The sequence below is a fragment of the Vulpes lagopus genome, chromosome 1 (genome assembly GCF_018345385.1).
Source record: "Vulpes lagopus strain Blue_001 chromosome 1, ASM1834538v1, whole genome shotgun sequence".
Lineage (NCBI taxonomy): Eukaryota > Metazoa > Chordata > Mammalia > Carnivora > Canidae > Vulpes > Vulpes lagopus.
The window spans coordinates 107680498-107694335 of record NC_054824.1 but is presented as its reverse complement, the minus strand read 5'-3'; the positions used below and the strand labels follow the sequence as shown (position 1 = coordinate 107694335).

Sequence of the window (13838 nt, the reverse complement as noted above, 5' to 3'; positions counted from 1 at the left end):
GAAGCCTGCTTCTCCCTCTGCCTGTGTCCTGCCTTCGGCCCAAGGCATGATCCTGGAGTCCCAGGATCGAGTCCCACATTGGGCTCCCTGCATGAAGCCTGCTTCTCCCTCTGCCTGTGTCTCTGCCTTTCTCTCTGTGTCTCTCATGAATAAGCGGAAGGAAGGAAGGAAGGAAGGAAGGAAGGAAGGAAGGAAGGAAAGACGGACCCACTTACAACAGAATCAAGAAGAATGCTTCAGAATAAACTTAACAAAAAAGGTAAAAGATTTGTATACTGAAAACTACAAAACACAGCTGAAATTAAAGACAACCTAAAGAAATGCAAAGATACCCTGTATTCATGAATTAGATTTAAATACTAAAAATATAAACTACCTAAAGTGATATACTGATTCAGTGTAATCTCTATCAAAATTCCAGTGACTATTTTTGCAGAAATATAAAAACCTCATCATAATATTTATATGGGGGACACCTGATGGCTCAGCAGTGAGCATCTGCTTTCAGCTCTGGGCATGATCCTGGGGTCTCAGGATCGAGTTCCACATTGGGCTCCCTGCATGGAGCCTGCTTCTCCCTCTGCCTGTGTCTCTGCCTCTCATGAATAAATAAATAAAATCTTTTTAAAAATAATAATATTTATATTGAATTTTATAGGACTCTAGCTGAAATAATCTTGAAAAAGAGTAACAAAGTTGGAAGACTCACACTTCCCAATTATAAAACTTATTGCAAAGTTATAGTTAATCATATCAGAGTGGTCTGGCAGAAAAACGTTCACAGAGATCAATGGAATAGAATATAGAGCTCAGAAATAAACTCTCAGATCTATGGTCATTTGACTTTCAACAAGCAGGTCAAATTCATTTAAGGTGGAAAGAAAAGTCAACAAATGGCGTTGGGAAAACTAGGTATCTACATGCAAAAAAATGAAGCTGACTTTCACCATATACAAAAATTAACTAAAATGGATCAAAGACCAAATGTAAGAGCTAAAACTAAAAAACTCTTAGAAGAAAGCATAGGAATTGAAAATCATCATGATCCTGGATTTGGTAATGGTTTCTTAAATTATGACACCAAAAGCACAGGTGACCAAAAAATACACTGGACTTAAAATTTAAAACTTTTGTGCATCAATGACAATATACAGTTAAAAGGAAACACTTGGATTGGGAGAAAACTTGGGTATCATATATTTGACAAGGGATCAATAGCCACAATATACAAAAAACTTCTACAATTTAATAATAAAAGGATAAACAACATAAAAAAAAGGAAGACATCTATTAGAATGGCCAAAATCTGGAACACTGATAACACCAAATGCCGACAAGGATATAAAGCACAAGAACTCTCATTCATTGTTGGTGAGAATACAAAATGGTACAGTCACTTTGGAAAACATTTTGGCAGTTTCTTACAAAATTAAACATATTCTTACCATATGATCCAGTAATTGCACTCCTTCCTGTTTACCCAAAGAAGTTGAAAACTTATGTCTACACAAAAACTGGACACAGATGTTTACAGCAGCTTAATGCACAACTGCCAAAACTTGGAAGAAACCAAGACGTCCTTCGGCAGATGAATGGATAAACAAACTATGGTACATCCAAAGGAGTATTATTCAGTGTTAAAAAGAAATGAACTCTCCAGCGTCAAAGATATGTAAGAACCTTAAATACATATTACTAAGTGAAAGAATTACTTACCATGTGATTCCAACTATAGAACATTTTGGAAAAGGTGAAACTATGTAGACAATAAAAAGATCAATGTGGTTGCTGGGGTTGCAGAAGGTAGGAATGAAAAGGGAGAGAACTGGATTTTTATATATGGTGCCATAATGATGGAACCTGTACATATGCCCAAACCCTCAGAATGTACACCACAAGAAATGAACCCCAAGGTAAACTATGGACTTTGGGTCTTTGCAATATATCAATGTAGGTTCATCAACTTTTAACATACATAACCACTCTGGTGGGGGATTTGATAATGTGGAAGGTTATACACGTGTGGGGGCAGGCGGTATATGAGAAATTTCTGTATTTTCCCCTCAATTTTGCTGTGAACCTAAAACTGCTCTTATAAAATGAAGTCTTAGGAAAAAAAATAGGTGAAGGGCTTGAAAAGATATTTCTTCAAAAACATACAAGTAGTCAATAAACACATGAAAAAGATACTCAACATCCTTAGTCATTACAGAAATGCGTATCTTTTTTTAAATTTTTTTTATTATTAACTTATGATAGTCATACAGAGAGAGAGAGAGAAGCAGAGACATAGGCAGAGGGAGAAGAAGGCTCCATGCACTAGGAGCCTGACATGGGATTCGATCCCGGGTCTCCAGGATCGCGCCCTGGGCCAAAGGCAGGCGCCAAACCGCTGCGCCACCCAGGGATCCCCAGAAATGCATATCTAAACCACTTCATACCCACTGGTATGACTATAATTTTATTTTTGCATGACTATAACTTTATAAATGGAAAAAGTGTTTGGGAGGATATGAAGAAATTAGAAGCCTCAAAACACCGCTAGCTAGTGGGAATATAAAATGTTGCAGCCACTTCTATAGTTTTCTATAAATAGTTTAGCAGTTACTCAAAAAGTTAAACATAGAATTGCCGTATTATCCAGCAACTTCACTTCCAGGTCCAAATCCAAAAGAATTAAAAACAAGGACTCCAATGGCTATCTGCACAACAATGTTAACAGCAGCATTATACATAGTAGTAAAAAGGTAGAAACAAGTGTCTGTTAACAGATGAATGGAGAAACAAAATGTGGTAGGTACATACAAAAAAATTAGTTGGACATAAAAAGAAATGAAACTGATAACAGGCTACAACACATAGCTCAACCCTGACAACATTATGCTAAGTGAAATAAGCCAGATACAAGGGGGCAAACATCGTGTGATTCCACTTGTATGAGGTATCTAGATTAGGTAAATTCACAGATAGAAAGTAGAGGAGAAAAAAAGAAAAAGAAAGAGAAAAGAAAAGAGAAAGAAAAAAGAAAAAAAAGCAGAAGTTACCAGGGGGAGGGAGACATAGGGAAGTATTGCTTAATGGGTACAGAGTTTCTATTCAGGGTGCTAAAAGGGTTTTGGAAACAGTGGTGATGGTTGCACAACATTACAAAGGGAATCGATGACATTAAAATATACACTTAAAAATGGCTAAAATGGAACATTTTGTTACATATATTTTATCACAAAAAATTAACTGGATGTCTACCTCATTCCTTTTATCAGAATAAAATCCTAGTTGAGCAATTATTTAAACATTAAAAAAAAAATCATACAATAGTATAAGAAAACATTGGAGAGGGCAGCCCTGGTGGCTCAGCGGTTTAGCGCCACCTTCGGCCCAGGGTGGGATCCTGGAGACCCGGGATCGAGTCCCATGTCAGGCTCCCTGCATGGAGCCTGCTTCTCCCTCTGCCTGTCTCTGCCTTTCTCTCACTGTCTCTCATGAATAAATAAAATCTTAAAAAAAGAAAAGAAAAAGAAAACATTGGAGAAAATTTTTTGTAATCATAGAATAGACAAGAGCTTTCTAAGCTGTGGCATGAAAACCTAGAAAAGGCTGATAAATCTGATTTCATAAAAATTTAAATTTTCTACAGGAAAAAAATACTATCAACAAGGCCAAAGGTAATTGAGACATTAAAAAAATATTTACAATACATGATAAAGGCTTAACTTCCTTAATGTGTAAAGAACTCCTACATACTGGGATCCCTGGGTGGCGCAGCGGTTTGGTGCCTGCCTTTGGCCCAGGGCGCGATCCTGGGGACCTGGGATCGAATCCCACGTCGGGCTCCTGGTGCATGGAGCCTGCTTCTCCCTCTGCCTGTGTCTCTGCCTCTCTCTCTCTCTGTGTGACTATCATAAATAAATTTAAAAAATTAAAAAAAAAAAAGAACTCCTACATATTAAAAAGAGAAAGGAAATACAAATAGCTCCTAAAAAAAGAGAAGTTGTTCAACTTCACTCACTGCAACAGAAATTGCAAATTATAACTACAGTAAGACCATTTTTCACCTATCAGGTAAAGATCAGAAAGTTTTAGAATATAACTGGGTAGGTGAAAGTATAAGGAAACAAGTACTTTCTTATACCATTGATGGAAGTGTACTTAATGCGAAAAAACTAAGGTGCAGAACAGAATGCTAATATTTGTTTCATAGGGGTGGGACAGACAGAGGGAGGTAGAAAGGGAAGCAGGCAATGATTAAAATATAAATCAATGCAGAAGCAGTTCTGTCATGGACTAACTGCAATTTTCTAAGGTTACCTGAGCATACCAGCCCTTGACTAGGAACAGACTCTGGGAGCCATACCACCTTAACTCTAACCCATCTAAAGAATTCCTGGAAGCACCATTAAGTACAGTTGATCCTTGAACAAAATGGGTATTTTCTCTTCCTTATGATTTTCTTTATAACATTTTCATTCCTCTAGCTTACTTTATTGTAAGAATGCAGTACATAATATACATAACATACAAGATATGTGTTAATCGACTGTGTTATGGATAAGGCTTCCAATCAACAATAGGCTATTAGCAGCTAAGTTTAAGGAAGTCAAAAGTTATATGTAGATTTCTGACTGTGCAGGGGTTGGGGCCCCTAACCCTGATTGTCAAAGGGTCAACTAGAAACTGCAAAAAAGGAACTGATAGCTTTCAGAGTATAACACTGTCTAAATACAGTGAAAAAACAAAGTATGAGATTTTCTTTAGAGGAATGAAAGGAGTTTGAAAAAAAGTTACAAAAGATCAGTGACATAAGCCAAATTAAACTGACAGAACAAAGAGCATATTAAATCAAACATACTGGTTGCAAAAGGAATAAGATGCATACATTAAAACAAACATGAAAATACCACACTGAAAAGCACCAGAAATTCATAGATAGAAGTGTCTAATGTGTAATCAGTTTCTTGACGACCAGGACTTTTTTCCCAGAGGTCATCAACCCCAGCACTCTGAAATGACATGCTAAATTTTAGAGGATTTTATAGTATGCGAACATTTCTCTTGGTCATACATTTCACTTGAAAGGTGTCTAAAGTTGCTTAAGATCTTTAAAAGCAAGGATTTCACTGTTAAGCCAAAACCACTGCCTGAACCATCACTACTATACCATAAACAGAACATTAAATTAGCATTCACTAAAGACATTAATTTTTAACAGCTAGTTCAGACAATAGCCAGGCAAGCTAGAACATCATTCCAATTAAGACTGTAACAAGAAAAGTTTAAGTTTAGTATTCTACTCAGAACAGTAGAGTCAGAATTTACATACTTTAAAATTATCATGCTAAACCATATTTCTTCCTCAATTATCAACTGCTATGTTTTAAATTTTACATGCAAGACTGATTTAGTACATAGCTAAAGCATGCTACCCAAAATAATAGAGAGTATTATAAAAGTTCTAATCTGCCAGTTAGTTTAAAGAAGCCCCAACAGGGTTGCAAGGGTGGCTCAGTTGCCTGAGTGTTCAGCTCTTGATTTCGGTTCAAGTTATGATCTCAGGGTCATGGAATCAAGCCCCACGTCCAGCTCTGTACTCAGCAGAGTCTGCTTCTCTCTCTCCCTCTGCTCCTCCCTGCTCATGCTCGCTCTCTCTTCTAAATAAATAAACAAGCCCCAAAAGCTTACTACCAAGAAACAGCTACTTTAACGAGCACTAAGTGAAACTACCACATGCACCATGATGAGAAGAGAGAACACAGAGAATCTGGATAAGAATTTCCAAGGGAAAAAAAAAAAGAATTTCCAAGGAAGACAAATCCTATGTATGCTCATTTGAGAATGTGAAAAGCACACCTGTGTTATTTTTAATCTTGCTTTCCTAGAGCTGATATGTCATCTCTGATTTAGTCTCTGGAAAGAGACTGTGAAGGATAAGAGAGGAGATCAAGCAGGGAGACAGAACAAGAGGCAAACAGGAGACTGGAAGAGCCATAACATATCTCTAACTGGCAAAAGGGAATTATGTGCGTCGTAGCAATCTGGGAGAAGCCAAAAAAAGTTCTTGGAGATTCTAGTTAAAATCAAGAAATTGAGGGGAGCCTGAGTAGCTGAGTTGGTTAAGCATCTGACTCTTCATCAGGTCATGATCTCAGGATTGTGAAATGGAGCCCCATATCAGGCAGGCTCTGTGCTGGGTGTGAAGCCTGCTTAAGATTCTCCTGCTCAAAAAAAAAGATTCTCCTGCTCCTCTGCCCATTAAAAAAAAAAAAAAAAAAAATTATCACGAAATTGAAAAAGGCAAGGTAGAAAGGCTAGAGGACAAACACTGACTGGATTTCCACAACTATAGGCAGTACCAGTAACTACAGAACGTATATCAAAGGCAAAACATAGTTATAATCCCTAGTTATATATTATCTATTGGGGCACCATTCCCAAGGCTGCTTTCCCTTAAAGCTGGGTCCTTTAAAAATAGGGTCCTTACCTATTTTTTTAAAGATTTTATTTATTTATTCATAAGAGACACACAGAAAGAGGCAGGGACATAGGCAGAGGGAGAAGCAGGCTCCCCACAAGGAGCCCAATGCAGGACTCCATCCCAGGACCCTGGGATCATGCCCTGAGCCGAAGGCAGATGCTCAACCACTGAGCCACCCAGGCATCCCTGGGGTCCTTATCTATTGAAGAGTCACAGAGATCTACATGAGAATGTGACAAAAATTATGGAATCTCTACAGACAAAAATACCCAAATACACTCACACATACACATGATCCAACATACAGTTTCAGGGGACTTGGAAATCACTTTCCAGTTTAATCCATGGATCTCATATACTGTCTTGAAGGCCTCCAATCCCAAAATGACCCCACCTATTTTAACACATTCCATTCTCTCCTTGCTATGAAAAATTTAAGTGATTCCCTCAGCATCATTATTCTCAGGTTCTTAAGGAGAAAGCAGTGTAAGCAGTCAGGTGGCAAAGTGGGATAGCACAGAAATGAGAATTATAAGGACTAAATTTAGGTCTCACCCATGTCACTGTTAGACACGGTGGTAACCTTACCTAAGTCCCAATCTCATGTTGGAGGGGCATCTCCTCAGCTGTGAATGAAGGGGCTGGAATAAACCAATATGCTGACATTTTATTTATTTTTAAGATTTGTAAGTAATCTTTACATCTAACATAGGGCTCAAACTCACAACCCTATGATCAAGAGTCACATGCTCCACAAACTGAGCCAGCCAGGCACCCCAAGGTACTGACATTTTAAAAGGGGAACAGCATTCTTTTTGTTTAGTGAATACTGGGCACCTAACATGTCTCAGAACTACAGGCAAATGATGGGGAAACAAAGAAAAACAAAGTACCCCTGAAAGAGCTAGACACAGACGTAGACAGTTATAAAACAATGTGATTCGTTCTCTAATAAGGAGTCAGAGAAGGAACATATAACTTTACCTAAAGAGACCAGAGACTAGTCTTGAAGAGGTTTTCTAGGTAGAAAAGGTAGGCACAGAATACATCCAACATATGCAAAGACTCCAAAAATGTGAGAAAGCAGGCTATTTTTAAGGAAACTCAAGGACTCTGTATAGCAAGAACACATGCAACCATGTAAAACTCCAAGCCCTAGGGTTAAACATTTGTAGGACAATGTGCAGTACACACTGCAAAGGAACTGTTTTAGAATAAGAAAGCTTTGATCTATCGTTTGGCTACCCGTTATAAATACTACAAAAACAGACTTCCCTTGATACCCTACTTCTAAAACTTAGCTGACTCACAAATGGCTCTTACTCTGACAATATTTGAACTGCAAATTTCTAATGAAGAAAAACGGCCAGTTAAGAGTTTCATGGTTCCTAAACTCTGATTAGTCAACTAAATTCTTTCTGAGCCACCATTTACTAGAAACATTATTCCATGGCTTGGCTGTCTTTGTTGTTTGTTTGTTTGTTTTCCATTTCCCTATAGTTTTATTCCCTTCCCTGAAATCTCATAAAAGCTCCATTCTTTTTTTGCCCTTCTCATACCCCAGCCTGATTCAGACAGCAATCAGCAGTGACTAAAGACAAAAAAGCAATCATGAACATTTCTCAAAAAGCCAGTTAACCTCAGACTACCTTAATGTCATTAGTTGGGGACGCCTGGGTGGCTCAGTGATTGAGCATCTGCCTTCAGCTCAGGGCGGGTCCTGGGATCCAGTTCCACATTGGGCTCCCTGCAGGGAGACTGCTTCTCCCTCTGCCTGTGTCTCTGCTTCTCTCTCTGCATCTCTCATGAATAAATAAATAAAATCTTTAAAAAAAAATGTCATTAGTTTGTCCGTCAAACCAAATTAGGCTTTTCCAGCAATCTCACCTCTGCCAGTTGTGCCCTTTCAAGACAGTTCTTCCATCTGTGTGCTCTTGCTCCCATCAGCACCTACTTTCCAAGGGTTTTTTATTCCAACAGTAATCCCTTCTATGTCTTCAACTTCCAATCTCTCTCTTTAGGCTTATCCTCTGTCACCTCCCCCACCCACCCACCCCTTACTTCATGTAAACATATCAAGTTACCCTTCCCTGGGAAGAAGTCATTACTCCACAAATATTTATCATGCATTTAAGTGCCTGATGCTATGCAAGACCTTGGTACTGCCTGCATGAAGCTCTGATGAGATAGTGCAGAAAATAAATTCATAGTCTGTTCTGCTCTGACCCCATAATCCATTCCCAAGAAACCTATTATCACAAGTTATGTCATAGGGGCACCTGGGTGCCTCAGTCAGTTAAGCGTCTGCCTTCCGCTCAGGTCATGATCCCAGGGTCCTGGAACTGAGCCCCATATAGGCTCCCTACTCAGCAGGGAGCCTGCTTCTCCTCCCTCTGCTGATATTCCTGCTTGTACTCTGGCTCTAGCAAATAAATTTTTAAAAATCTTAAAAAAAAAAAAAAACTATGTTATAAAAGCAACTGTTCAAAACCGGGTAAAAAGGAGTAAGGGGCCACTCCCAGACTGAAAATAATCAATTCATTTTTCTCTTCCTGCAAGACTTTCAGTAAGGTGTAAAGTCAAAGTTCTCACACTACTAAGTTCAACTTTAGTTTTATATAGTTTTTGCCCAAGATCAAAGCCTTTTTCCTAATCCAATTAACATTGCCAAAAAAATGAACACAAATAGCACTCAGTATTGTGACAAAGCAGAGCCCACTTAAGCACTTTTTCCTTACTGAAGTAATAGTTGTTTGCTTAATGCAAATTTGTGTTCCTTAAATAATCTGCTGCATATGACATCCAACACACTGCTATGAAAGAGGAAGTCACAGAACACTATAGAGTATGTAACAGATGATCATATCCTGCATGAGAGGATCGGGAAGGACCCCACCAAGGAAGTGAGACTTCAGGAATGAGTAGGAGGTAGTTAAGCAAAAATGGAGGGGAAAGGAGGAGAAGTAGTGCTAATGCAAAGAGAGCTACAATTACGAAGGCCTTCAGGACAGAATAGACACGTATCAAGGAACAGAATCCAGTGGAAAGAAGGAAGAAAGTCATAGGGAGAGGCAGGCCATGTCGTCTTGTGAGCCACAGAAGAATCTGAGGTCTACATTATGAGCAATGGGAAACCACTGAAGGTTTTCAGTAAGAAGGGACATAACTGCTTCATTTTAGCTACCTGCCCCACTCCATTGGTCAATATGGGCTTCTTAAAAGAATGGTCTACATTTACTTGGTTGTACTTCTTCCCATGTTCTCTTCTCAATGCCCAGCTTGTCTTCTGTACTCCACTGAAATTGTTCTTCTTAAAGGTATCTGAAGGGATCTGGGTGGCTCAGTTGGTTAAGCATCGACTTTTGATTTAGGCTCAGGTCATGATCTCATCAGGTTTGTGAGATTGAGACCCATGTCGGGTTCACACCAGGCACCAAGCCTGCTTAAGATTCGCTCTCTCCCCCTCTCCTTCTGCCCTCCCCTCCCTTCCTCCCTCTCTCTAAAAAAATAAATAAAAAATAAAGGTATCTGACCATCTGCTCCTTAAGTCAATGGGCCCTTTCAGTTTTGACTTTATTTGTCCCATTTGCTGCATGTGGCACTCCTGACCATCAACTCTGTTCACACCTACAATTGATTTTCTCCCTACTTCTGTGGTTATTTTCCTCCAGTCTTTTTTGCAAGCTCCTTTCTTTACCTATGCCTTTAATTGTAGATGGTGGTCAAGATTTCTGTCATTGGGCTTCAGCATTTCCAAACCTTCCATATTTTCCCTGGATGAGTTCATCAGCATCTAGGACCCCAAACACCACCTATGTGCTCATGATTTCCCAAACCCTATTTACAGCTCAGGCCTCCTCTGGACCTATTTCCATATTGGTATCTTATAGGTATCTCAACTGAACTGAATAGTTTCCAAGCCAAACACATCTATCCCCTACCACTTCAAATCTGTATTTCCCCTTCCTTTCTTCTGCCACTGCCTCGTCAGGTTTATTCCAACAGACCACTTCCCTGCACTACCTTCCTATGGTTAGCCCCATCAATTATACTAGTAGAGTGATCTTACTAAAAAGTAAATATGGTATGATCATGGTACTTCCAGGCTTAAAATTTCTCACTGAATCCTATCAATTAGCCCACATGCCAGTCTGATCTACAGGTACCTAATAGACTCTGTCTTACTCTCCAGCCTTAACCCTCCAGCATCTCAATTTCATTCCATTATCCTCACGAGGCTAATTTATTGGTAGTCCTCTTGGCATTCTATGCTCTGTGCCTCTGCACACATCCCTCCCTTCTCTGGAACACTAATTCTTTCCACCCTCCCTTATTCTCTTCACCTGGCCAACCTGTCCTTCAAGGCTTAGGGAAGGCTATCCCTCCTGCAGGAAGCATCACCAGAACTCCCAGGTGCACCCTTTTGGGTGATTAGACAACATTCTGTGCTTAATACCAGTTTTGCCTTTCTCACTTTTATGTTTTCATCTTCTTTCCCATTTACTACTCCCCACCAGGCTGGATCCTTGAGAGCTGGAACTCAGTCTACTGTGATACATAATAGGCACCTTGGGAGTCAATGAATGAAAATAGGGAACTGTGAAGAAATCATCAAAAGAAGAAGTCCTAGAATTGTGAGCTCAAGAGAATAAACTTCACTGTATTTTCGAGATGCCAAATCTCAAAGGTCCAGAGAAGGGACTGGCATACCACTAGTGCTCAATACAAATTTATAGTATGAAAAAAAAAAAAAACACAAATTTATAGTATGGCTGAATGGATATTCTAGAGTCAAAGGAAAACCCTTTTCCTCGACTTGCTTTCCATTACTTTCTTGTTTTGTGACCTACTTTTACTATAACACCAGTATGTATTGCATGATTTCTAAAGACCAAACTAATACTCTTCTTCCATTAGGAAAAAAAAAAAAAAGTATGCACATTGACCAACCCACTAAAGGATTCCTTGGCACAAGTCCATGGAAGGTTTTCCTGAATTCCTTGAAATTGAATGTGAAATTTTCAGATGATGCAAGTAAGTATACTTTTCTGGTCAAAGGGATTACAGTTTTCATTAAGTTTCCAAAGATACTGAGGCACCTGAGTGGCTCAGTTTGTTAAGCATCTGTCTTCGGCTCAGGTCATGATCTCAGGGTCCTGGAATCAAGCCTCACATCTGGCTCCCTGTTCAACGGGAAGCCTGCTTCTCCCTCTGCTTCTGCCCCCTGCTCGGGCTCTCTCCCCCTCTCATTCAAATAAAACCTTAAAAAAATTTTTTTCAAAGATATTAATGGTACTGCCACCCCCCCGCCAACCAAAATGTTAAGCTCAATTAAATCATAGCATTCACCTTTCTCTTCTCAAATCTGTACTTTGATATACCACCATCAACTTGGAGACAGTAGCTTCTATTTAAACAAATGTAACTGGAGAAGACACAGCTGGCAGGCTCTCACATAAAGATTCCTACTAGAATTTGCATTTAAAATTTTCTATATTTGGTAAGGCCTTTACCAGCATTCTTAAAGGTTAGTACTCTTATTTTAACATACTCTGTAGTCATGTGAGTCAGGGTATTTATTATACTTCCTGCTAATGTCTTCAAGAAGAAACTGATACATTCTGAACATAAAGACAAACAATTCCTACTGTCCTTTAAATGAATTTAAGTGGGGAGAAACCTAAGATCATCCAGATTTATAGGAAAACCTTTTTTTTTTTTTCCCCTTTCCTGTATAAAGAGTGAACCGAACAGCAGAAACAACTTTTAACTGAACAACCACTCAATTTAATCTTGGGAATAATACGCTAATAATTAAGCAGTAAGAACAGGCAACTAAATCATTTTCAAAGATATAAATTTCTATTTGAATTAAAAGGTTCCCTGATGTGAACAAACTAGTCTCCTAAGAATTCAACTACATGATTCCATTCACACGATTCCGATAATAGGCAAGATGATCGTATGGCGGCAAGAAATGAGAGCAGCGATGGTCTAAGGGATGAAGAAGGTGCAGCAGCGCACCTTCGGGGGGAACGGACAGGTTCCTTACCGTGACCTGGCTGGTACTCACACAGGACTGTGTGTCCAGAAAACTCGCTTAACTCCATACATAAAACCTGTGAGTCCTGCTGTATGGTATTTCCCAGTAAAGAGGTTTAAAAGGGAACATCCTTATTCTTCTAACGAACACAACCAAAGCCAGATACTCTCGTTCCTGGAAGCTGTGGGGACGACCCAGGCGCTGAGACGCCGGGCTCCCAGCGAACACCAAGACTGCGGGTTCGCAGGGAGCGCGGCGGTCCGCACGGTTCGGGGGCCCCGGGCCCACCCACGGCAGCAAGGCCAGAGCCGGTCGAGCCTTCGGGCGCGGGCGCCGCGCCGGCCCCGCTCGGCCACAGGACACCCGGCCAGGGAACGAGGTATCGGCGGGCAGACGCAGGCACCAGGGCGCGCGAAGGGGAGAGTATAAACCAGCCTCGCGGACGCCCCCCGCCCCGGGTCTCCCGCGTACCCCCAGCCTCCCCCGACCCTCCCGGGCGGCGGAGCACGCCCCCGCCCGCCACCAGGCGCCGCTGTGGAGCCGCCTTCCAGAACTAGCTCCGCGCTTGCGCTCACGAGAAGTACCCCCACCGCACACACACACACACCCCCGCCCGCCTGAGGTCTTTTTTTCAGAAGGGACCAGAGACTCGCTCGGCGCAGGCGCGCCCCTGACGCGGCCCGCGCGCCACCACTTCCGCCCCGAGCGGGAGGCGGGGGAGGCGGGAGGGAGCCGGCGGGCACGAGCCCGGGTCCTCGGTGAGGACTGTGGCTGCTGCACGAGCCCGCGACTCACCAAGTACAGCTGCTGCCAACGATTCTGAGCATCCAACTCCTCAAACTCCCGCTCGACGGTGGCAGACATGGCGGCGGGAGCGAGCTCGCGCTAGCGGAGCCTGCGCCGGCGGAGAGGCTCAGGCCCCGCACGATCCGGGGAGAGCGCTGGCGCTGCGGCGCATGCGCGCTCTGTGCCCTGCCCCGCCCCCACGCCGGCCCGGCCGGCCGCGGGGAAAGTACCTGAAGCGTCGAACGTCAGCGCGCCGACTCGCGCCGCCCGAAGTCGCACGGCGGCGGGGCGGGGCGGGGCGCTCGGAGGAGGCGTGGTCCCGAGGGCACCCAGGTGGAGTGGGGCGGGGCCAGGGACCGCCCGAGGCTGCGGGGAGAGGGCGCCGGGGACTCGGTGGCTGGCTGCGCTCGAGCGGCGTGGAGCAGCGTCGGAGGCGGGAGCTGTGTGCGCGGGTTCCAGGAACGGAGCTCCCTGGAGCGGACCTCCTGACCTCTTGCTGTCCCATTTCTGGTTTTCGCTCTAGTCTTGATTTTTTAA

The 13838-nt window shown here is 42.0% G+C and overlaps 1 protein-coding gene across 2 annotated transcripts in view; it reads right to left on the bottom strand.

Moving 5' to 3' along the window:
- The window catches only part of PTPN2 (protein tyrosine phosphatase non-receptor type 2), an 87277-nt gene extending 73767 nt beyond the window's left edge, over positions 1 to 13510 (bottom strand). For both annotated transcript variants that reach the window (XR_005988928.1, XM_041761982.1), the window contains exon 1: positions 13311 to 13510. Coding sequence is in view for 1 of the 2 variants with exons in the window: in XM_041761982.1 (XP_041617916.1) it covers positions 13311 to 13379 (69 nt within the window). In the remaining variant the exon portion in view is untranslated. The remainder of the gene's footprint in view (positions 1 to 13310) is intronic.
- Positions 13511 to 13838: the final 328 nt, after the last annotated feature.